General features: G+C 38.7%; 1 protein-coding gene and 1 pseudogene across 8 annotated transcripts in view; one reads left to right on the plus strand and one right to left on the minus strand.

The window, feature by feature from the left end:
* NCOA3 (nuclear receptor coactivator 3) overlaps positions 1 to 24,753 on the minus strand; it is a 120,889-nt gene that overhangs the window by 16,676 nt on the left and 79,460 nt on the right. For 5 of the 7 annotated variants that reach the window (XM_079946477.1, XM_079946478.1, XM_079946479.1 and 2 more), the window contains 14 exons: positions 11,893 to 11,997; positions 10,843 to 11,015; positions 10,271 to 10,371; positions 8,890 to 9,064; positions 8,050 to 8,238; positions 7,776 to 7,877; positions 6,538 to 6,678; positions 6,119 to 6,266; positions 4,978 to 5,369; positions 3,926 to 4,797; positions 2,761 to 2,896; positions 1,598 to 1,792; positions 237 to 503; positions 12 to 138 (listed from right to left, as the gene is read on the minus strand). In XM_079946477.1, the coding sequence (XP_079802603.1) occupies positions 12 to 138; positions 237 to 503; positions 1,598 to 1,792; positions 2,761 to 2,896; positions 3,926 to 4,797; positions 4,978 to 5,369; positions 6,119 to 6,266; positions 6,538 to 6,678; positions 7,776 to 7,877; positions 8,050 to 8,238; positions 8,890 to 9,064; positions 10,271 to 10,371; positions 10,843 to 11,015; positions 11,893 to 11,978 (3,104 nt within the window). In that variant the 5' untranslated portion in view covers positions 11,979 to 11,997. Of the gene's footprint in view, positions 1 to 11; positions 139 to 236; positions 504 to 1,597; positions 1,793 to 2,760; positions 2,897 to 3,925; positions 4,798 to 4,977; positions 5,370 to 6,118; positions 6,267 to 6,537; positions 6,679 to 7,775; positions 7,878 to 8,049; positions 8,239 to 8,889; positions 9,065 to 10,270; positions 10,372 to 10,842; positions 11,016 to 11,892; positions 11,998 to 22,832; positions 23,613 to 24,753 lie in introns of those variants that run through there. The other 2 variants (XM_079946481.1, XM_079946483.1) reach the window with 2 other exon arrangements.
* On the plus strand, positions 12,890 to 15,255 carry LOC307197630 (ubiquitin-ribosomal protein eS31 fusion protein-like; annotated as a pseudogene). The gene has a single exon. The product of its transcript is annotated as a ubiquitin-ribosomal protein eS31 fusion protein-like (transcript).

Below are 24,753 nucleotides of genomic sequence, written 5' to 3' on the forward strand. Positions count from 1 at the left end.
TAGAGCCCCACCTATTTTGAGTCCCATGAGGGCCTTGTTCCATGGACAACATGCCATCTGGCCAGGAACCAGGTTGGTTCGATGGTGCTGCTTGGCCATAAGGACTGACCCCCATCCCCATGGGAATCTCACCGGGCCCTGGGGGAACAAAAAGAAAGGATAAATTTTCAAATAAGCCAAAGGCAAAAGTTAGCCTAAAACATCTAATTTTCTTTTCTTATGAAAGGAATGCTTACGCATCTGAAGCATCTGCTGCTGTTGCTGCTGCTGATGATGATGCTGCTGCAACATTGGTCTCACACCTGGGATGCTACTGGACCGAAGAGGCATGGCGGGCATTGAGCCACCCATGGCAGGCCTGGGTAAAGAAGCATTATAATCCGTTCCCGGTCTCCCCATGGAGCTTGAATTCATAGGTTCCATTCGGCTGGCCTTTGAGTTTGGTAAGCCCCAGTCTCCTGAGGAAGGAGTCTGATTCACAGTCACATTTCTGTTTGGTCCACCTAAAACAGAAATTAGGTATTTTCCATGTTACAATGAAATTCTTCTTATGTACAGGTGCAGTCATTAGACACATGAGCCTTTGTCATTCTAAAAAGAGGGCGGGCCAACTGTTAAGACATTTCTGATAGGCCACCACAGGCATACCTTCACTGTATTGCGCTTCAGAGACACTGCGTTTTTTACAAATTGAAGGTTTGTGGCAACCCTATGTTGTCGGATGATGGTTAGCATATTTTAGCAATAAAGTGTTTTTAAATTAAGGTGCGTACATTTGTTTTTAGACATAATGCTATTGCATACAATATAGTATAGTGTAAACCTACATTTTATATGCACTGGGAAACCAAAAAATTAACGTGACTCGCTTTATTGTGATATTTACTTTATTGCGGTGGTCTGAAACAGAACCTGCAATACGGCTGAGGTATGCCTGTATTGCTATGTATTCATTACAGATTAGAAAATGTCTTGCAAGACTTCCCTGGGGCACAGGTTCAATCCCTGTGAGAGAACTAAGACCCCTCATGCCCCACAGCGTGGCCAAAGAAAAAAATGTCTTGGACCGAAAGTCTCCTTGAGAGTTTAAATCACCAAGACACAGAATAAATGAAGAATACTCATGAAAGAAACATGCCACTGTTATTCAAAATCCTATTAATTCCAATTAAGTATTTTAAATTTGCTTTTCCCAAAAGAAATTTTTAATCATTAATATTCATTAGAAATAACATATCAGGGACTTCCCTGGTGGCGCAGTGGTTGGGAATCCTCCTGCCAATGCAGGGGACACGGGTTCAAGCCCTGGTCCGGGAAGATCCCACATGCCACGGAGCGACTAAGCCCATGCGCCACAACTACTGAGCCTGCCCTCTAGAGCCCGGGAGCCACAACTACTGAGTCCACGTGCCACAACTACTGAAGCCCACGCGCCTAGAGCCCGTGCTCCGCAATAAGAAGCCCGCGCACCGCAAAGAAGAGTAGCCCCCGCTCGCTGCAACTAGAGAAAGCCCACGCACAGCAATGAAGACCCAAGGCAGCCAAAAATAAATAAATAAAATTTAAAATAAAATTAAAAGAAAAAAAAATAACACACCCATGTTTGAGCCATAATTTTCCTGACTATCCATCATTCTTGGATTGCCACCCAACATGGGTTGCTTTGGTAACATGGGGAAAGCACCAATATTCTTTACTGGAGGGCTTGAGCCAACGGAAACAGGGCTGTCTAGAGACACTGCTCGGTTATATGGAGGACGAACAGACTGCACAGACTGTGGACTCCTCAAACCTGTTAAAAAACATAAAAGCACAATACATAAATATCCTCTGATGATTCAGTACATAAATAATCAAGTACAAGACATAAATACCACCCACCCAAGAATGTCTTTCTTACCAAAATAAACACTGTCTTCCTTTAGAAAATAAATAAGCCCCCCAAAAAAAGAAAGAAAAAGAAAAAAGAAGCCTTGTATTCCAAATAAAGTAAAAAACAAGAGTCTCGGTCTTGGCTGAAGTATTAGGCACTGTTCTCTAGCCTGATATGGTCATTCATATTCTGCTTCACTTAATAGTAAAAATTTTACCAATGTTTCAAACTCCTGGAAGTTCTTTAACATGCATATTTAAAGTTTAAAATTTTACAACTAAATGTAACCAGGTAAGTTGCCTTCTAATCAAGCAAGGAGTAAAACAAAATTTCCTAACCTTTTTCTTTTTGTTTTTTCTAACCTATTTGATTGATCTAACTTTCCATTTCAGTTTCGGAAATAGTGCCACTAAAAATGAATAACCACCTTTCCAGATAATTGTGGATTATTCTTTTTCAATTGATACATATAATATATCCTTGTTAAACTGATGAATCAAGAAACACTCAGCTATAGGACAGAGGTTGGGTAAGAACCAGCAAACACCAAAGTAAGTTAGTGTCAAAGGACAGGTTTTGATTTGCTTTTTAATCCAATTCTCTGTGCCTAAGACAAATAAAGGTACTAGTAGGTACAGAGTACCTACTACTCACCTGCAGCAACCAGAGAAGAACATTTTCCTATAAGCCCTGTGATTACTGGCATCATATTAGTTAGAAATGGGAAACTATCCAAAAAGCTTTTAAAATCACCTACATTATAAATTAGTAAAAGAAACTAAGGTGGAGTACACATTTTAAAGTTGGATCCTAGTTTTAATTAAGAGTACATACAGGTGTGCAGAAAAGTTCAAAGGCAGCAAGAATAAAATCTAGTTCTTTCTTACCCAGAGAATTAGTTCCTTGAAACATTTGTTGCTTCGTTACCAGATTACTACCATTTGTGGATATGGAATTACTGTAGAAGTCAGAATTAGTCAGATCACCAAGAATAGCATCTAGATTATCCAAGTCTCCAGATCCCTGAAAATAATTTTTTTTAATTAACCTGTGTACATTACTAGATACATAGGTATAAAACATACTCATCAGAGGAAAAGAGATGAAATGGGAACAAGTAAAACACAATAGTTACCTGAAATGGTAACACCCAACTTAGAGGCTAGCTAGCTGATTATGACCCCTATCCCTACACTACTTCCTTGAAAGTAAAAACATAAAACAGTAAAAACAGTTGAAAATTCTGGGATAAATCCGTGGGTTTGGAGGTGCTTTCAAAGGGGCATTTTTAAATTTACCCTATATGTTTAATTCTCAAACTGCAGGATATTTTCCAGCAAACATTAGTCAGAATCATGAGCTGACAGAGATGTCTGCCTCTACACATACTTCTGAAAACATGTATGATTAATAATAAAAATTTTTTTAAAAATTTTTAAATAATAATAATAAAAAAATAAGCTGATGTTCAACAAGATATTCATAGCTATGCTTTAAAAAGGGCTTTTGGTCAATACATTTGGGAAACACTAAACAAAGTTTAAACAAAGTTAAACACACATCCTAACAATAGGACTTCTCCAAGACTTTATTTTCTCAGGTGCATATTAACGTCTTCCAGAATAGTGTTCCTCAAGAGGAGTCTGGGAAATGCTTGTATAGAATGTGATCATGTATATGAAACTTGATCTTAGGTAAAAATCAAAATTCTGTTGCCTAATACAAAAGGTTTTTTCCCATTTCTACCATACACTTAATGACCCAATGTGCTCATTCCAATAATAAAAACTTCCATGAAAGATTTCAAATTGCCTACTAATGAGGTACAGTCACATTTGAAAGCACACATATCTGATTATTTCTACACTGCATCATAATACACTTTACTGATGCTCAGAAGAGCTACCGAAAAAGTGACAGCTCCAGATTAACTTCCATTAAATAAACCTAAAACAGAAGGTAAGAATCTGTGCATAACACACTGTCTTTCTAACACAGAAATGCAATGCTGAAATACAATGCCTAAGCTAGAATATACAGAAGACAAGTTACCTCTTCATTTGTTTCTGTCTTAATTTTGGCGTCCTTCCCTTGACTTGAGCTCGGGATGGTGGAGCTGCTGCACTGGCTCACTTTACTGTCTACGCCGCCTTCCACTTTGGGCTGTAGTTCTTTGGAGAGCGTGTCACTAGGATCATCCCTGTCCAGCAGGTACCTAAGCAGAGCATTATTTTCCTTTCTCTTAGGGCTTAGTTGCTCCTGCTTGACGTTTCCTTCTACACAAGACGTTGTACTGCTAGTGTCTTTCCCAGTGGCTTCGGCGGTAATCTTGGCTACCTCAGCCGGTGAATTCCCATTCTGCAGCAACTTGTGCAAAATCCGGTGCTTCTCTTGCAGCAGTGACCCGTGCATATTGGATGTGGAGGACACTCCTCCAGACGTCGAAGAGGAGACCCCAGAGGGGCTGGTGACACTAATGGAAGAGTCTTTACAACTTGAATCCAGGGGCGAGTTGGTCAAGGAGGAATGACCCCGGTCCTCAGAAGAACAGGTAAGTAACTGCAGTAATTTTTTGTGACCTTTGCTTTCCAGAGGACCCCGCTGATTCTCTGGCCCTTCCGCACTGCTCTCCTTACTTTCTTTGTCATTGAGGTGATCTCTGCTATTTGACTGACACATTGAACTCTCCACTGGATTCTGGTCGCAATACAAGCCTAGGGGACTCTTGGAATCTTGACTGTTCACTTTACTTGGTTGACTTACATTCATATTGGGAGAGTTATCCAATTTGGGACCTGGTGAAGACAGAGTAGATAAAAGAGAAGTCCCTACTCCCTCACTGATAGCTTGAAGGGCACTGAGAGAGCTGCTAGAAAAGCTGTGACTCCCAGTATTGCCAGAAGATCCCATGGGAGAGTGCACACCTGGATTTGGAGAGAAGTCAGGAAAAGAATTAGACTATCAGATGCTATAACAAAACACTACTTAACACTTCAAAGTTCCTGTTTTAAAATGAATTAACTTTACAAGAATTACAATGGTATGGATAGAGAAGAATTACTGAAAAAGAAAAAAATAAAGAAAAGGAAATGTAACACAAATACCTGCAACAGGAGAAAACTGATGTGAGGCCATCTTTGGACTCCCACGATTACGCGGAGAAATCATAATATTCTGCTGGCTGGAGCCAAGACCAGGACTCCCATGTGGAGGGCTACTCATGTTGAGACCATAGTTGTTGTTCTGGTAGGAAGATGGTGACTGCATGCCTGGCCCAGGGTTCACTGAAGCTATGCTACCGGAAGGCCCATACCTGGCTCCACTCATCTGCCCCGTGGCACCGGGCTCAGCCACACCGTAGGTCCTGCTGCTCAGCATCTGCAAGCCGGGGTTTGGCGACATGTTCATGCTGCCTACTGAACTGTTGCATCCAGCTGCTGGAGGTCTAATGCCTTGTCCAACAGGATTCGGGTTTGGTCTATACCCATTCTGTTCCCTGCAAAGAAACAGAACAATGTTTTACTAAAAAATTACAGGCATGCGTTAAAAGCCTGCATCAGATTTTTTTTTTTTTTTAAGGATGAAGTAAGTGCCCCAGAAACTTAACTTCTTAGGCGCCATTCCAATGCCTAGTGACAATAACAATCTAGACACTGATCAGTTATTAATCTAATAACATACTTTTAATAAGCCACAGAATCTAAATGAGTGACACCATCAGAGTGCCACGAGGGGCCCCAAGCTATGTTAGCTGGAATCGCAGTGGGGCTTTACAAGAGTTCTCATATACCAAGGGGTTAACCTGGAGGCGCCTGCAAATTACTCAAGATGATTAATGGGTGAATATCCTGCTCCTTCCTGGGTTGCTCATTTACCATTAGCAACAGCAATAGTAACTATTTCTTCTTGAAGTCTACCTTCCAATTTTAAATTCAATCCCTAAAAGCAATGTAATATATCATTAGAAATGAAAAGTAACAGAGGTAGTCAGATTTTATGTATTCTTTTATCCACTAGCCTTCCCATCCTCCAGCTTTCCCAGGAATTAATTAATGAACAAATCCTCATTTACACATAAAAATATAACCTTAAAGAAAACATACTTTAGGAATCTAAGTGCACTTCAGCAAACCCAACCACTGCCTGCTTTTCTTCTTAATTTTTCTTCTCCCTTTTTACACTAATAATAAAGCACCTCGAGAACACTGCTGCATTTAATGAGAATACAAAGTAATCTATCATTACCTCTGAAGAAAGTGGGTTGAGACAAAGCCGTGACGATCATTTGTCACAGGATTTCGGAAGAGTTTGCTTTTTGTCTGTGCAGTCACTACAGTGCCATCAGCCAATGAGAATCGATACACTGGGGTTTCTGCATGGCCATGGATATAAGCTTTTGGAGAAAATATCCCATTACTAGTAACTACAACTGGCAAAACAAATGCATACAGGAGAAAACAGAAAGGAAATATACAAATCCAACATTTTCAAAATCCAGTGAAAGACTGGACCCCACCAAAATTAGGCTAACATAAGAATGCTCAAGAATCATCTTCCTACCCCACACAGACAAAAACAACTATGGTCACGTATATACTTATTGCTCTATAGCACATCAAACACAATGACAAACAAGATCCAGAATTAACCTCCAAATTCTTTACCTTCTTGATAGTGACGTTTCTGGGACCATGACTGCCCATCATTAAGACTAAAAAATCTCTGGATACACCTTCGGATTATATCTTCAAAACCAGGCCTCATGGAAGACCTCAGTGAATTTGTATCTATGTTGACAACTTTTCCTATTAAACAGAAAATTGCCACTGTGTTTAATTTCATCATTGTTCATTATCAACTGCACTGACTTTAATTCTTTACTCTCATGGGCAAAAAAGGGCAGACCAAAACTGAAATTCATGTTGATGTCAAGAATTACTCCCAGTAATTCCCATTAAATTACCCGTCTTTTTGAAGTGCACTTCTTTATGAAAAATGGATTTGAAGTTACAGAAAAGAAATCCTGGTTTCTGATTTGAAATGTTATTTGGAGAGAAAGCCAGGTGCGTCTACTTTTTTTTTTTTTTTTTTTTTTTGCGGTAAACGGGCCTCTCACTGCTGTGGTCTCTCCCGTTGCGGAGCACAGGCTCCGAACCGCAGGCTCAGCGGCCATGGCTCACGGGCCCAGCTGCTCCGCGGCATGTGGGATCTTCCCGGATCGGGGCACGAACCCATGTCCCCTGCATCGGCAGGCGGACTCTCAACCACTGTGCCACCAGGGAAGCCCGCATCTACATTTTTTTGTGTGTTTATCTGAGGGATTTTAAGTGTCAAACACACCCAACTTAAATGCCCAAGGTTTCGTTGAATCTCTCCTAGGGTTGTATAAGAAACATAAGGGACTTCCTTGGTGGCACAGTGGTTAAGAATCCACCTGCCAATGCAGGGGACATGGGTTCAAGTCCTGGTCCAGGAAGATCCCACAAGCCGCAGAGCAACTAAGCCCATGTGCCACAACTAGTGAGCCTGAGCTCTAAAGCCAGCAAGCCACAACTACTGAGCCCATGTGCCACAACTACTGAAGCCTACGTGCCTAGAGCCCATGCTCCACAAGAGAAACCACCGCAGTGAGAAGCCCATGCACCACAAGGAAGAGTAGCCTCCACTCGCCACAACTAGAGAAAGCCCCTGCACAGCAATGAAGACCCAATGCAGCCAAAAATAATAAAATAAAAAATTAAATTTTAAAAAATAATAATAATATTATAAGAAACATAGGAAATAATCCATGCAAAGTATTTGTTACAGTGTAGGCACTTAAATGATAGTGCAGGCTGTAGAAAGTTAACTTTTATAAAAATTTTCAAAATGAACAAAACATACACACACGCACAGTTTTTACCTGAAAGATCATGTCTAGTAATAAAGCTCTCAGGATTTGATGGAAATGCTCTTTCTCCTGTGGTAATGCGGCGTGCCACACAGATCATACAGGATTGCAAATCTGCAATAGAAAATTTAACCAGGTAAGGATTATACTTAACCTTTGGATGTGTCTATTCAATAGGCCAGTTAAGAACATGGAATTCAGTAGGAAGAATTACAATGGAAATGACAAAACTACAAGTTGGGCTGCTATTGTTTGATAATCACCACAAGCATGTGATGACTCTCACCTTCTCCTTCCTCCATCATAGCACGTGGCTGGGACAGGGCAAAGCACTGCATCGTTTCATATTTCTGGCGCATTTCAGGACTAGTGTTTATGTCTTCCAGAACGTCGTGTGGTATTTTCATCAACATGCGGCAATTAAATGTATGGCTTTTTTGTCGCTGGGTCTCATTTGTCCAGGTAACTCCATTAACTTTAGAAAACAAATTGAAAGGAGATTTTTAAAAGCTGGCAATTCAGTCCATGACTATCATCAAAAATTTAAGCTATAAATCAACTATATCCCAATTAAAAAAAAAAAATTTAAGCTATACATATTTTCTCATTATACATCTTCCATAGTAATTTCTACAATAACATTTCAAAGTGGCAATATATAGAACACTGGAATAATTTCAAATTCAACAGGTATCTCACTTCTATTTTGTAACTCACTGTATATCTTAGACCCATGAAATGTATACCAAACTCTAAATTCGTATTTGAAATTTTGCTATCTACCACTTGCCCTGTTCTACATAAATCATCACTTGGCTCTCTAAAAGGTATATTCAATTTTCTAAGAAATGATCAAGAAAAAGAAATTTTTTTAACTTACTTAGAAAATACAGGGACTTCCCTGGTGGTCCGGGGCTAAGACTCTGTGCTCCCAATGCAGGGGGCCCAGGTTCGATCTCTGGTCAGTGAACTAGATCCCACATGCCACAACTAAAGATCCCCCATGCCGCAACGAAGATCCCGCATGCGGCAACAAAGATCCCGCGTGCCACGACTAAGATCCAGCACAGCCAAATAAATAAATAAATATTTTTTAAAAAAAGGAAGATACACATTAAAAGCCTACCTGTAGATTTTGGTAAGTTTTTAAGAAAATCCTTTCTGTCTTCTTCATGCAAAATATTGTAGACACTTGTGTTAACCAGGTCCTCTTGCATATATTGCAGGTACTGGGTGACATTTTCTGACACAAACACAATGTTTCCTTCACGATTCACCACAAACAGGAAGCCATCCAATGCCTGAAGTGGGATATGTTAATATTGGCTATTATGGACTGAACTGTATCCCTTCCCCCACCAAAATTCATATGTTGAAGCCTTAAACCTCAATGTGACTGTATTTGGAGATAGGGCCTTTCAGGAGGTAATTAAGGTTAAATGAGGTCCATAAGGGTAGCTCTAATCCAATAGGACTGGTGTTCTTATGAGAAGAGAGGCAGATACCAGAAATGCACACACACAAAGAAAAGGTCACGTGAAGACACAAGGAGAAGGCAGCCATCTACAAGCCAAGGAGAGAGGTAGGTCTCAGGAGAAACCAAGCCTGCCAACACCTTGATCTTGGACTTCCAGCCTCCAGAACTATAAGAAATAAATTTCTGTTGTTTACGCCACACAGTCTGTGGTATTTTGTTATGGCAGCCTTAGCAGACTAAGACACCAGCCATAGTACTAAATAGAATTTGAAAAAAACTGTTGATTTAACAACTGTGAGCCATCATTTCTATTAACATTAGCACCCTCAATACAGGGCTGTATGAAAAAGACAATGTGAAAAGATGACAGTAAAGACAAAATCTGAATTATAACATCTAATCTAATTTTTGAAGAATTACTTCTTCAAAGGAGTTTTTAAAAATATGAAAAATCATCCTTAGTGCTTCCCATTTTTCCATTTGTTACCAAGTCAAGCTACAGGAACTATACCACTCCTTAGTGAGAATTTACAAAGAGGAACTGAACTGATCAACTAAAAAGTAGCTGGAACAAACTAATTGGAACAAAAACAGTTGATAAGTGAACCTGAATAAAGGGCTTCAGGTCATGACTTAAAAAGAAACATTCTGTAAGTGCTATAGCTTAACTCAATCTATTTAAGACAACTACTTACAAAAAAACACGTATTTTAAGTCTTAAAACTTCCTCAAAAATATAAAACTGTAGTGTGCCATACTATCAATTATGCAAAAATACACAAAAAGGTCTGAGCTAAAATATGCCCAAATGCATTTTTATTGCGGGGAGGCAGGGCACCACAGGACCTCATGAGTTATGTATATTTTAAATACAAGAGCATTTTTTATCATACTCAGAATACTGAGTTCTACCTCATGAAAAGAAACATTTTCTTTTTGCTCTCATATCCTAGCCAAAATTTTTTTCTTTCTTTCTTTCTTTCTTTTTAAATCAACTCAGCTTATCGTATAGCTAAAACCTTGTACTTGCCTGAAGTAAAAGTGGTCCTAAGGAGTCTTTATCAATAACTCCTTGTCCTGTGGAAGATACATCAGCTTTCTGAACATCATCATCACTGGAAATAGCTTTTCCTAAAAAGACATAAGGCAATACTACAAATAGCATATATATCAGTTATAGATTAAATCCACCTTCAAATTGTTCCCCGAACAGACACAGACACGCACACAGATGTGCACAAGCACATACACATTTCCTGATAAGAAAATGATGCTACAGTTTTTAAAGGTTAAAATTAAACTTCCGAGTCACCCAGGAGGACAGAAGATACTCTAAATTTTCTTTCCCTACTAAATGTACTATCCCATTGCTTCCTGAAAGGGACCTAACAAGTGACAGGGTGAGCAACACTGGCCTTCTCCCAATCCTGGTGACTGTTTCCTAAAGAGCAAAGCTGGTCAACTCATCTGTCCATCTAGCCCCACAGAGGACAGCCCTCAAGGAGCAGCAGTTTCCACCTAAGCAACAGGTAGCAAAAGGCAAATGTGAACACAGTTAACAAGTTCCTTCTAAAAGACTTGAGTGTTCTTACTTTGTATTACCTTGCTCTTTTATTTGACGTATCTGTCTTACTGTTTCCTTTAAAATTGCACATTTATCTGGTTTGACATTGAAGTTGTCAATATCACTAAGATTAGCAGATATCAGTTCAGCCAATTCTTCAATATATTTACTCTCCTGCTCCCGTCTCCACTTTTCACCACTGCAGGTAAGGCTGGGAGAGGAGGGGGGAAAAGGCCATAAATATATCTATCACAAAAGAGCTATGAGCAGAATCAGTACCTACACAACACCGTTACACTCATATATAAACAAACTAAATTCAGCCCATAAAGACTACCAAAACATTGTCTTGGAGACCTAGTACAATACAGTTGAAATTCATGCAAACCTAAATTCAGATCCACCTGTTGTTAGCCTAGTGGCCTTAGGCATTAGTCTCATTTCATCATCTGGAAAATGGGGATAAATAGTCTTTACCACGAAGAGACAATAAAATTAACAAATAATAAAAACATTAATAGCTACTTATTAATTATGAGGTTTTATGAATTATAGGTTTTTTTATTTTGCAACCATCACAGTGAAATTCAAGTGATATTGACCTTGGCAAATACTAAAAAAGCTATGAAGTATCACTACATAAAATAGAATATTTTATTTCTATTTTTTAAACTTCTAACTTCATTCAGGAAAAGAATGATGAAATCTCACAATTGCCAAAATATCAACTTATAACATGTTCTTAAAGGATACTAAAGATTCTTACTTGTAATAATCTTGTTGATCTATTCCTAACTCTTACGTCCTCTATTGAGAAATGCTTCTTACAACATCACACAGTTAGTATAATATTCTCATTTCTATCTGAATCAGCCATAAAGCCTCTATTATAACATAAGAATGTCCCCATCTCATCATTGTACCACTGTACTTACTACAAAGCAAAATCATATTATTTAAACAAAGACAAAAACAAACAAATAAATCTAACCAGAAAATGCAAATAAAGAAAGCTGAAATGGTATCTTCAAAACAAATAAAGGCGGGGGAGGCGCCCTTGGTGAAGTATCAGGAAATAAACTGCTTACCCTTGTCCTGGAGTATCACATGGCAACTTGCGTTTTCGTGAATCAGGGGCCAGTGGATCCAGGGAGTTTTCTCCTAATCCGCTCATCTTGAATATACATCAGCAACTAAGAAAGAATAATAAGATACAAACATTATAAAATATTCATGACTCTCATAAAGGTGTCATATGCTTGAATGGCTGCATTTTGTAATTCAGAACTGCTTTCCCTAAATGGTTAGATAATTCTCAAAATTCTTTATAGTACACAACTGTTCTGAAGACCTCAAGAGTTCATATTCCACTTTAATTATGCAGAATGTCCATCCAACCCCAGGACAAATGTTTCTCAAGACTGAGTAAAAATGCGTATATTTACCAAACGTAAGGTAGTTAGCTAGTGGGAAGCAGCCGCAGAGCACAGGGAGATCAGCTCCGTGCTTTGTGACCGCCTGGAGGGGTGGGATAGGGAGGGTGGGAGGGAGGGAGACGCAAGAGGGAAGAGATATGGGAACATATGTATATGTATAACTGATTCACTCTGTTATAAAGCAGAAACTAACACACCATTGTAAAGCAATTATATTCCAATAAAGATGTAAAAAAAATGCGTATATTGAATACCTCACAAAGAACAAGGCATCTTCTGCATAGTTAATAAGAAAAAGAGACTGTCAACTCTCCAACTGATAAAATCCTAAATTTTACTTATACACAAATGAGATCTTATCTTGTCAATTGGTTAGAAGTCTTCAAATGATAAATACCTAAATTATTTTCAGGCTATTTTCAAGGTAGCACATTTTTTCCTTAGACCATTTCTTTAGTATTTATCATCCAATGTGTTTTTCTTCTGCTACTTCAAAATAAACTGAGATTGTGTAAATAACATGTAAACTCCATACATTCTGCTTACAAATTAGATGCACAACAATAAAACTCCAGGTGGGAGGATTTTGAGAAGATCCACAGAACAACAATTATTTTAATATTAACTGATGGAAATATAATATGCCTTGGTTAAAGTTGCATTGATAAAATAAATGCAGGCTATTGTTGAAAAAAGAGCAGATTTTAATACTCAGTGGCTCATAATTTTAAGACATCTACTAAGCCTTCACTTAACAAGAATTTTATTTGTCTTAAACTCTTGTTTACGGAGACAATCACTGCTATAAAGAATTGCAAGTCAACGGAGAAGTTCAAATACTCCAAACTACTTTTTCTTCATTTGTTAAAATGCATCTTGCATTCCATCTAGTCTGAGACATACATTGAAGGATATAAATTTCCACTAGGTGGCACAATACTGCCAGGATGAGAGACAAATAGAAATGCAAAATTTTACACAATATCCTGATCAAACTTAAAATATGTAGCTTTAAAAAATCAAAATCGGAAGTTTTAGATTACATTATCATCTTTCAGATGTTCTAGGTATGAATTAAACACCAATGAAATTTATTCTACCAATAATTTTGATAGTAAAATGTAAAGGCTGAAAAGCTGATACGTTTTAAGAACTTGGTGTGGTTTTTTTCTCACATCGTAAGTTAAAATAAAAGAGAAAAGAACTTAAAATAACTTTCACTAATGTGGCTTGCTTATTTATTTACTTGTTTATTTGTTTATTTATTTATTTATTTTTGGCTGTGTTGGGTCTTCACTGCTGTGCACAGGCTTTCTCTGTTTGCGACGAGCAGGGGCTACTCTTCGTTGCGGTGCACCGCCGTCTCACTGCAGTGGCTTCTCTTGTTGCAGAGCACAGGCTCTAGGCGCATGGGCCTCGGTAGTTGTGGCTCGCAGGCTCTAGAGCGCAGGCTCAGTAGCTGTGGCGCACGGGCTTAGTTGCTCCGCAGCATGTGGGATCTTCCCAGACCAGGGCTGGAACCCGTATCCCCTGCATTGGCAGGTGGATTCTTAACCACTGCACCATCAAGGAAGCCCCCACTAATGTGGCTTAATGTCATGATTTTAAAGTGTTAACCACGGGGACTTCCCTGGTGGCACAGTGGATAAGACCTTGCGCTCCCAATGCAGGGGGCCCAGGTTCGATCCCTGGTCAGGGAACTAAATCCCACATGCGTGCTACAACTAAGAGTTTGCATGCCACAACTAAGGAGCCAGTGTGCCACAACTAAGGAGCCAGCGTGCCACAACTAAGGAGCCCATGTGCTGCAACCAAAGAGCCCTGGAGCCGCAACTAAGGCGCCTCCCTGCCACAACTCTAAGGAGCCCGCTTGCCACAACTAAGACCCGATGCAGCCAAATAAATTTTAAAAAATAAAATTAAAAAATAAAGTGTAACCAGATCCCACAATGCCACAATACTATATTCTTCAAAAATGACAATGTCATAAAAGACAAAGTCTTTAAGTATTCCAGATTAAAGGAAGCTAAAGAGAAATGACAATTAAATGCAATATTTGATCCTATACTGGATCCTGTACTAGAGGGGGAAAATGCTATAAACGACACTATTGGATCAACTAACAAAATTTAGAATATGGACAATAGATAAAGTATTTTACCAATGTTAAATTTACTGAAGTTTATTTCTGTACTGTGGTTATTTAAGAGACTATCCCTATTCTTAAAAAATAAAAAGCCATTATGTACACAAAGGACCCTCCAATGTTTGGGGGGGGTTACATACAAGTGAGTGAGCGAGTAACAGGAGAAGAGGAGGGGAAGGGAAGAAGAGAAAACAAAGGAGGCCAGCAAATTGTTGACACTGGTTGAATCTCAGCTGGGCAGAAATTTTAAAATTCTTTGTACTATTCTTTCTCTTGCAACTTTGCTTTAACTTTAAAATTATTTCCAAATAAAGTTAAAAGTATGTTCATCTTTTCGGATCCGCCATCTGCGGTGGCACCACCGCCAATATGCAGATTTTCGTGAAGACCCTGACGGGGAAGACCATCACTCTCGAGGTCGAACCCTCGGATACAACAGAAAACATAAAGGCCAAGATCCAGGACAAGGAAGTAATTCCTCCTGACCAGCAAAGACTGATCTTTGCTGGCAAGCAGCTGGAAGATGGACGTACTTTGTCTGACCACAACATTCGAAAGGAGTCCACTCTTCATCTTGTGTTGAGACTTCGTGGTGGTGATAAGGAAGAAGTCTTACAACACTCCCAAGAAGAATAAGCATAAGAGAAAGAAGGTTAAGCTGGCTGTCCTGAAACACTATAAGGTGGATGAGAATGGCAAAGTCAGTCACCTTCGTTCGGGAGTGCCCTTCAGATGAATGTGGTGCTGGAGTTTTTATGGCCAGCCACTTTGACAGACATTATTGTGGCAAATGTTGTCTGACCTATTGTTTCAACAAACCAGAAGACAAGTGATTGTATATTGGTTAATAAAAGACATGAACTAATGAACTAACGTTAAATGTTTGAGTTTTATTCCAGTGATTTTAAAAGTGGGTTTTAAGCATCAAATTAATCGCACTATTTTCTTAGGTAACCTGTACTTGGCAGAATTATGTTGTATTTGATACCAGCTGTCTAGATACAGGCCAGTTTCTTTGTACCTCAGCAGTATTGACATTTTTGACTGATAATTCTTGGTTGTAGGGACTTTCCTGTGTATCATAGGGTGATGAACAGCATCCCTGGTCTGTACCCACTCGCTGCCAGTAGCACACCACCCCTCCCCACAACCAAAAGTATCCAGACATTGCCAAATGACCCCTGGGGGTGGGAAGGAACCTCCCCTACCCCCAGATTGAGAAACATTGGTTTGTGTGAATTGGTATTATAACCTTGCCTAAAAAGAAGCTACAACATATTGACACTTGTTTCCTACAAAGGAAGTTGAATGGCAGCAGAGCTCTCAAGTTACCACTTAAAAAATTCATCTGCATATGGCTGGTTCACTTTGTTGTACAATATAAACTAACACAGTATTGTGAAGCAATTATACTCCAATAAAGATCTATTAAAAAAAAGTATGTTCAGTTTTGATTTCCAATTTTCATGTTTAAAAAGAAAAAGTGATTCCTTAAGATCAGAAATAGAACATTGTAAAGCAACTATACTCCAATAAAAATTAGCTTAAAAAAACAGAAAGAGTAGTCACGACTCAATACATTTAGTTTTATATTTGTTTCATTCAAAGGTTATTTTTAAATTGAGTGGCCAACCATCCAGTGAATAATAGCATTTTATTTTAAAAATATAATTTACTCCACATTCTAGATATTATTTCCTTACTTTGACGTTAAACACAAGCTGAATCCTCAAAACTGAGTAATGAACTCTTTAGTGGATAACAGCATTTAATTTGAAAGACATAATTTATTCTATGTTCTCAGTATTATTCCCTTACCTTGCTGTTACACATAAGCTGAATCTCCAGTACAGTTTAAGGTGCCTAGCATATAAGAGGTGATCAATAAGTATGCCTTGAAAAGTACTGAGGAAATGGAACATTCAACTTATCAAGTCATATTTTATAAAACAGATTTTCCTCCATTCTGATTTCTATAAAAGTTCAAAGGTTACTTTAAACTTTTAAAATTTTTTACTGCTACGGTTGATATAGGATGTCACTGAAATGAATTTTAGAGACGTAAATTACATCAATAGAGAATCAAAACCATGACAGTCTTAGTATGAAAAAAAATAATCACAATTATCATGTAAACCAGAAATGCATACATGTCATTCATGTTAAGTCAATGTTTATGTGCATATAAGAGAAACCTAAATATGTCTACCTATGTCCAAATACACATGTGGCTCCTTCTCTTGATGTGGCAGAACAACAAGCTATAATGTGCACATGACTGTGCAGTCTACATGCTACCAAGTTTACTGTTTCACAGAGTCCAATGATCTCTAGTAACAGAGGTAATTATCCAGAAATGTACCAATGCAAGATCCTAATTTAAAAACCACAGTAGTGGGACTTCCCTGGTAGGTCCACTGGGTAAGAATCCACGCTGCCAATGCAGGGGGCCCGGGTTCGATCCCTGGTCGGGGAACTAGATCCCACATGCATGCTGCAACTACGAGTTCGCATGCTGCAACTAAAGATCCCGCATGCCACAACTAAGACCCGGCACAGCCAAAATAAATAAATAAATACATATTTAAAACAAGAAAAATAAAAAGTAAAACCACGGTAGTGGTGTTTACTCAAACATGAAGATATCAATATAACTAAGATATAAAATAATTTTCACATTCTATTTTTTTAGGAACAGGTTTGACAGATTTCTTTTTCTAGTTCTTAGATAGGGACCAACCTTGGTACTACAATCACTGTACCATGCCTAAAAAACCACATGATGTCCAAGTTTGAATGACAAAATACTGTATAACAAAAAAATCAAAGTAGAATAAATACATCCTTTAAATTTCATTTGGCTGAAGAAAATGTTCAACATTAGAAATAATAAACAGAAGCATTTCCCACACCCCCAAAAAAATTGTTGCAGCATATACAATAATATAATAATTCCTGAGCACAGATGACTATGACAAATTCTTTATGTACAGTTTTCTATTTATTTTGCATTAATATTAGTTATGAACATAAAAAAGTATAAATAGCATTCGTTTTACTTGCCAAGTCTGTTGTCTACTCACTGGTGGAGCCAGACTCAAACTATATTTATCTGGGGGGATATATTACCTAGTTTGGTAAATTATTCTTTTGAAGGTATGAAAGGTAAATGCTTAGCATATACACACTAAATCTAGACCATTTTCAGTCACTAGTCAAGAATTAGGGTAGGAGAGGGGGACAGAACATGTACCAGGCCCATGAGTAGATCAATTCCCCCCCCCCCGCCAATAAGTTCAAAAGGTTAAGAAACACAGATCAGTAACTGTACAGCTTACATTTTTACATCTTAAATTACAACCCATCTAGTTTGAAGAATATATGGAATTGGTAAAATCCATATCCAAATGGGAAATAATATAGCACAAGAGTCTCCCAGTATCTCTGACTACAAGAACAGTCTATTAATATTGAGCCCCTTCTAAATTCTGATTCCTTACAATTAAAGATTATCACCTACACAGTTGAGTAGAAAAGAAATTAGGACCACAATATATACCTGCCCTACCCCTGGGCAACCTGTACTCTTATCCAGTAGTGAGGTGCATACATGTATTTCTGTGTGTGTGTGCACATTTTTTTTCTACGTCTTTATTGGAGTATAATTGCTTCACAATACCGTGTTAGTTTCTGTTGCACAACAAAGCAAATCAGCCATATGCATACACATGTCCCCATATCCCTTCCCTCTTGAGCCTCCCTGCCACCCTCCCTATCCCACCCCTCTAGGTCATCGCAAAGCACCGGGCTGATCTCCCCGTGCTATGCTGCTGCTTCTCACCAGCCAACTATTTTACATTCCGTAGTGTATATACGTCGATGCTACTCTCACTTTGCCCCAGCTTCGCCCTCCCACCCCATGTCATCAAGTCCATTCTCTATATCTACCTCTTTATTCCTGCCCTGCAACTAGGTTCATCAGTATTTTTTTTCAAGATTCTATATATATGCATTAGCATACGGTATTTGTTTTTCTTTCTGGCTTACTTCACTCTGTATGACAGACTCTAGGTCCATCCACCTCATACAAATAACTCAATTTCATTTCTTTTTATGGCTGAGTAACATTCCATTGTATGTATGTGCCACATCTTCTTTATCCACTCATCTGTCGATGGACATTAAGGCTGGTTCCATGTCCTGGCTATTGTAAATGGTGCTGCAATCAACACTGTGGTGCATGTCTCTTTCTGAATTATGGTTTCCTCAGGGTATATGCCCAGTACTGGGATTGCTGGGTCGTGTGGTAGTTCTATTTTTAGTTTTTTAAGGAACCTCCATACTGTTTTCCATAGTGGTTGTATCAATTTACATTCCCACCAACAGTGTAGGAGGGTTCCCTTTTCACCACACCCTTTCCAGCATTTATTGTTTCTAGCTCTTTTTTTTTTTTTTTTTTTTGGTGGTATGCGGGCCTCTCACTGCTGTGGCCTCTCCTGTTGTGGAACACAGGCTCCGGATGCGCAGGCTCAGCGGCCATGGCTCACGGGCCCAGCCGCTCCGCGGCATGTGGGATCTTCCCAGACCGGATCACGAACCCGTGTCCCCTGCATTGGCAGGCGGACTCCCAACCACTGTGCCACCAGGGAAGCCCTGTTTCTAGCTCTTTTGATAATGGCCATTCTGACCAGTGTGAAGCGATACCTCATTGTAGTTTTAATTTGCATTGCTAATGAAGAGATGTCCCCCAACTGACTGTTAAACTGGAGATACACCTCAACCACACTTCCAGGTGAATCGGATCCAAAGACCAAAATGTATTCTATCCTTCAATGTGAACTGGACTGTCTAGATCCTTGAGCCATTTTTACAATTATTTTCCTTGTATAAAATATTTCTACTTAAAAGTTCTATGCTATACTACTTAAATATATTAATATGACAATGCACACTTTAAGATTACATTTAAGCAACATATTCTATACAACTACTTTAATACAGAATAATAGCAATTTACAATAAATTCAATGCTCTCAGAATATGCTACCTATTTCTATATTATTTGGAAAAGTCGTAAGCAGATTCATGATAAATCAGATTTAAAATGAGCAAGAATCTTACAGCAATTGGATAAAATTTCTCTATAAATACTATAGGGCTTTCTACATAAAACAATCATGCTGTGGTACAGGTTTAAGCTTAGACATGCACAGAATACAATAAACTGCTAGAAAATGAACATGCTTTAACTCTAAAAGCAACAAAGAATTATATCCGCCAGCTCAAAAGCCATGAAAATGATGATATGTGGCTTAGCAGCATTAACTAGCTTTCCCTTTGGTCACACAGTTAAGACAGGATGGGAAATCTTGATTATGTACAACAAACTAGCCAGATGGACAAAGATACAGGAAGTACTCCCTGTCCAAAAGGAAGAGACATCAATCAACAATGCTAGTGTCCATCAGGTGAGCAAGAAGTTATTGGAGGGGGGGGGCGGGGAGACCCTAAGAAAAGCCATGCCATGCCATGCCAAAATGGGGAGGAGACAAGTTACCCAGTAAATCTCAAATGGCCTGAAGACCAACTAAAATATTTTATTTTCCTAAATTAATAAGGGAGAGGGAAGAGGACAGATAACTTTTGTGGCAATACAGTACTGGGCATATCACATATTCTGTATAATTTCTCACGACCCTCCAAAGTATGTATTACTCTCATTTTACAGATAAAGAAGTATCTAGATCACAAACAGATACTAGATACCAGAGCTGGGATTATAATATTTTCAGACTTTATAATCAACAAAATATGTACCAAATGTTCCTTGGGCATTTTATCCACCACCACCCCCCCCAAAAAAAATAAACCACTTATACTGTTGAGTCACACCATTTCCAACCAATTAACCAGAAAATGTCTCAGCTCATCAGTAAGGACATTGAGAAGTTGTTCCATGCAGTGTTTAGGGGCATGCAGTATTAGGGTCAGAGGCAAGGGGACGCTCCAGCTCAGCAGGTACTAATGCTGCTATTCCCCTCAAGCTCCTAAAAAACAACCATTACTCTACAGATCACCAGATAAATGGCCCTCTGAGGTGGTCTACTATGAACCATGACCTTTATTTCCAACTGAAACCAACAGTTAGTGGCTTACATGGCAAGAAGGAATCTTAGATCAGAAAAACATTAACTATACCCAAAATAATCTGTCAAATATTTTCATTCTTGGGTTTTCTAAGATTAAATGCTGGAGCCAAGAACTTTTGAATATCCCACCAGTAATTCAGTTTATTCATCAGGCTTGTTTGCCTGATTTATACAAGGTATGATTAAATACGCCAATTAGGGAGTATTTCTGGGTGTCTCCTGAGAATCCCAGTAACTTAAGGAAATTTTCATACAACTGTGGATTTGAACTGATTTACTGAAAACTGCTTGAAGCATTATGTAAAAGCAGAGGCTGATCAAAGCCAATTAGAAAAAAAATTACCCTCGGGAAAGATTTATGAGACATCCATACATAAACGAACTACCCAAAATACAAGTTGCAAATTGATGCTCTTACTCAAAAGACAATTTTAGTATATAGTCATCACCAGTTAGGCTTAATCCTACAAGATTATATTTTCCAAAATATAAAATGAGAGGTTTATTTCAATCTTCTGTGCAGCTCCAAGAGAACCAGCACCATGGAGCAAAGAAAGGACACAAAATAGAACCTGTGTGTGTTTAGGGGACAAGAGGAGGCAGGGGAAGAAAAGTCAATAAACACGGAGCCACTATGGACATTTCCTCACCAACCAGATGACTCTTCCAGTGAGTATCTCCTACCTTTATGTTTTAATTCAACCATGGTATAAAGGATAAGAACTGAAAGGAGACAAGGCGGGGGGGTAGTTTCAAATAAAAGCTAACTTGCAATATCCTTTTGTTGTGTTGTTGATAACCTGTCATGTTTAGTAGGATAAAGTATGAACCACCTAATGCAATCCATTTTTTAAATTTAATTCCATTTCCGTTCAAACATTTGCATGCCCAGACCATTTGAGGACCAGGAAAGAGAGATAAATGACACCACACATTGCTAGAACTCTCAGGCAAGCAGAAGAGAGGAACATACAATTATAACAACATTACTTGGTAAGTGTTAAAATGAAGGCACAGCTGATAGGAAACCTACCAGCATACAGTTTTTTGAAAACAGAGAAAATGCATATAAACAGTATCTACAATAAACTACCTTGGTGTAGACATACGCCAGAAAACAGTGTAAATCTCAGGTCCTGGTCATTCTTTTCCTCTAGCTTTAGTTAATAATGTCTGCAAATTTGGAAAAGGGCTAGCAGGGAGCAATAAAATATCTTATTTTTAATACGTAAGTTGAGCTGAGAAGCATCCAAACGTGAATTAACAGCTATTTCATCCACAAGGTTTCATTCTCTCTTCTCCTGTTGTATGTCTTGCCTTTTCATTCTCAATCAACAGGATGACCCCAAAGCCCCTTTACATTTATGCTCCGGTTTAAGCCTGATGACACTGAACTCAAACACAAACTCCCCAGAGGTTCTAGTACCAGAACTGGGCATACCAATTAGCCAAGGCAAGTGTTAGCTACAACTGGAAGCTTGTTGCCAAGAGACTTCTCAACCTCTACATGAGCAACAGAGTTGAAGTTCACAAATACACACTGTGCAGAGGGAGTTAATAATAAAGCCAATTCCACTGAAATCAAATTACCCTCTCCTGACAGCATACTAACTAGCTGGGTAATTCTTTCGCTGTTTTAAAGGTTACAGTGACTCTTACAATGTAACACGCTGCATCTCTCTCATTCACAGGAACAGACCTAAACCCCAAGTTCGTAAACCTCATTTTGGCTTCATTCCTGAACAACATACTATCTAGTTGTACTTCTTCCTCACACCACCTCCACTACCCAAGTGGCTTGTGCTAAAAGAGATTTTGACAAAAGATATGGAAACATTCCCTATTTGTATGTAACCTTAAGTCATTTATTTCTTTTTAGATCTCCCCTTCATCCCTCTTTTATCTAGAATACTAGAATACCCAGTCATCCTTCAAGATCAAACTCAACTGTCACCTCTGGTGAGATCATTCCCAACTCTCCAATTAGAAAAAGTTATCCCTTCTTTATCCTAATGCATTTTCCATAGTTTATTACGACATTTTACACACTACACTCTACTCTTGTACACTTTTCTGTTTCTACTTTCTACGCTATAAGCTCTAAACCATGATAAAAACTTGTAAGAGACTTTTATTACAAACTCCTTCCTCTCTCTTTTCACTCCTACTACCACCATTCCCCTTGTTCCTTTTTCCAACTCCAGTTCTCCTTTTCCTTCCCATCCCATTAGATGTACTTTTGACCAACTACAATATTCCTAAAATATAGAGAAGATTGGGGGCAAGGGGCTAAATACCTTGTAGAACAGTTCTGCTTCCTTCTGACATGTCATTTTTCACTTGGATATTCCCATTCCAAAAAATATGGTGGCTTCAAGGTATCTATCAAAATAAAACTCAAGGGTTTGAATCCTTCACGGCTGATGTACTATGATACAATAAAAAAGACAACGGGGCTTTGTTAGACTCAAACTTGTCACCTATAAAAAGCTTATCACCTGTAAAAACTGGGGATAATCACATCTCACATACTCTTATGCTTATTATGAGAATGAAAAGCAATACAAAGCAAGCAACTGGGACAGGGAATAACGGTGATCCCTGAGGTACACGATACCAAGAACAAAGATGTATGTTCACAGCAACATCAATTTTGCTCTCATTTGAAAAACAAATAGTTACAAATATACCATACAGCAACAAATTAAAAAGCTTCAGACAAATCAATTAGCCAGAACTATTCAGGCTATCTTCAGCGTACAGAGAGCTGACTGGAATTTAAAACATTTTCCCACTGGAACAGTGTGGTGAGTGGCAGTTAGCAGCTAACATAAAGCCATGAAAATAGAATACAACTATTGTCACAGATGTCTGTGTCCTTAAGATAAACAGGTATAATTACAGAATAAGTTGGCACCTTTTAGAAGATTCTGAAGAGGTTATCCAAGTACTTTCAAATGTGCTAGGTAAAGCAAACAGTGCTGGTTCTTTTTTATATCTTATTTTATTTCTGGATTTGTGGTTTAATTTTTCTTGGACAGATGTAAATATCTCTACATCAAAAGTATTATTTACACCTAAGGTTGTCCCTTGGCACATAATGAAAACATAAGAAGGAAAGGAAGGGAGGAAGGGAGGGAGGGAGGGAGGGAGGGAGGGACGGAAGAGAAAGTGTTCAACCCCCTTGAGGTAAGTGGTAAAGCTCTGGATTAAGATAAGCAGTGGGGAGTTAGAGGAGTATGTGCACTGAGCAGAAATAAAATCTGATATAAATTTAATTAATAAGCAATAAAGATACAAACGAGAGATGATCACAGCATGTGCCCCATTCTCTCCTAATCCACTATTTCTATCTGCCTCGGAGAACAAAGAAATTTTAAGAAACGTTAAAACTAAAGAGCTGATGCCATTAGCCACCTGGTAACCAAATGACTGAGAGCCGCAGAGCTGCTCTAGGAAGGAGCACTAACCAAGTAATGAATGATACAGGGAACGGTAGCCATGGGTCAACTACAAGACAGGTATTCCTAAAACGGAGTGCCTGCAGAGTAAAAAGCTTGAAGTAACAAGACACCTCCCCTACAGTACTGAAGTTAGCCCTGTCCACCAATATCAAAAGCATAAAGAAGCTACCCTCACGTCTCAAAAACTGACATTGTGGAAATATAAAGCTGATGAAGCACTTTGAATTAATTTTCCAAAGAAAAGGTACTGAAGGTGGAAAAAGAGAGAAAAAGATGTATCAAAGGAAAAACACATCTTAGCTAGATTTCCTTCTCTAAAAGCAAAGAGGCTGAGGCAGACGGTCTCTTATGCCAGCAACACGGCATGGCAAGTCTGACTCATAAGGCTTCCTGAACGGGTCACCGTGCAGACTGCAGGTTAGTCTGTGCTCAGTCCTCGATGTTTCCATTGTCTATTTTTTTTCCTGACCTCACAGCTTGTTACCCTTCAGTAATTATAATTCCACTCCTAGCCTAAATAACCTTAAATTCAAAAGAATCCTTTTTTAAAAATAATGCTTCCATATCCCTAGAAGTTATATGTCTGATGACAGAAGCTATCTCTTCAAATAAATCTCCAAAAGTCATTACTGACTTCAGGATGACAATAATACAAATAGCGAATGAGAGGATATATATCAAAGTCCACAAAGAAAATAAGAATGAACTCCTGGGCTTCCCTGGTGGTGCAGTGGTTGAGAGTCCGCCTGCTGAT

This window comes from Stenella coeruleoalba (genome assembly GCF_951394435.1).
Source record: "Stenella coeruleoalba genome assembly, chromosome: 15".
NCBI lineage: Eukaryota > Metazoa > Chordata > Mammalia > Artiodactyla > Delphinidae > Stenella > Stenella coeruleoalba.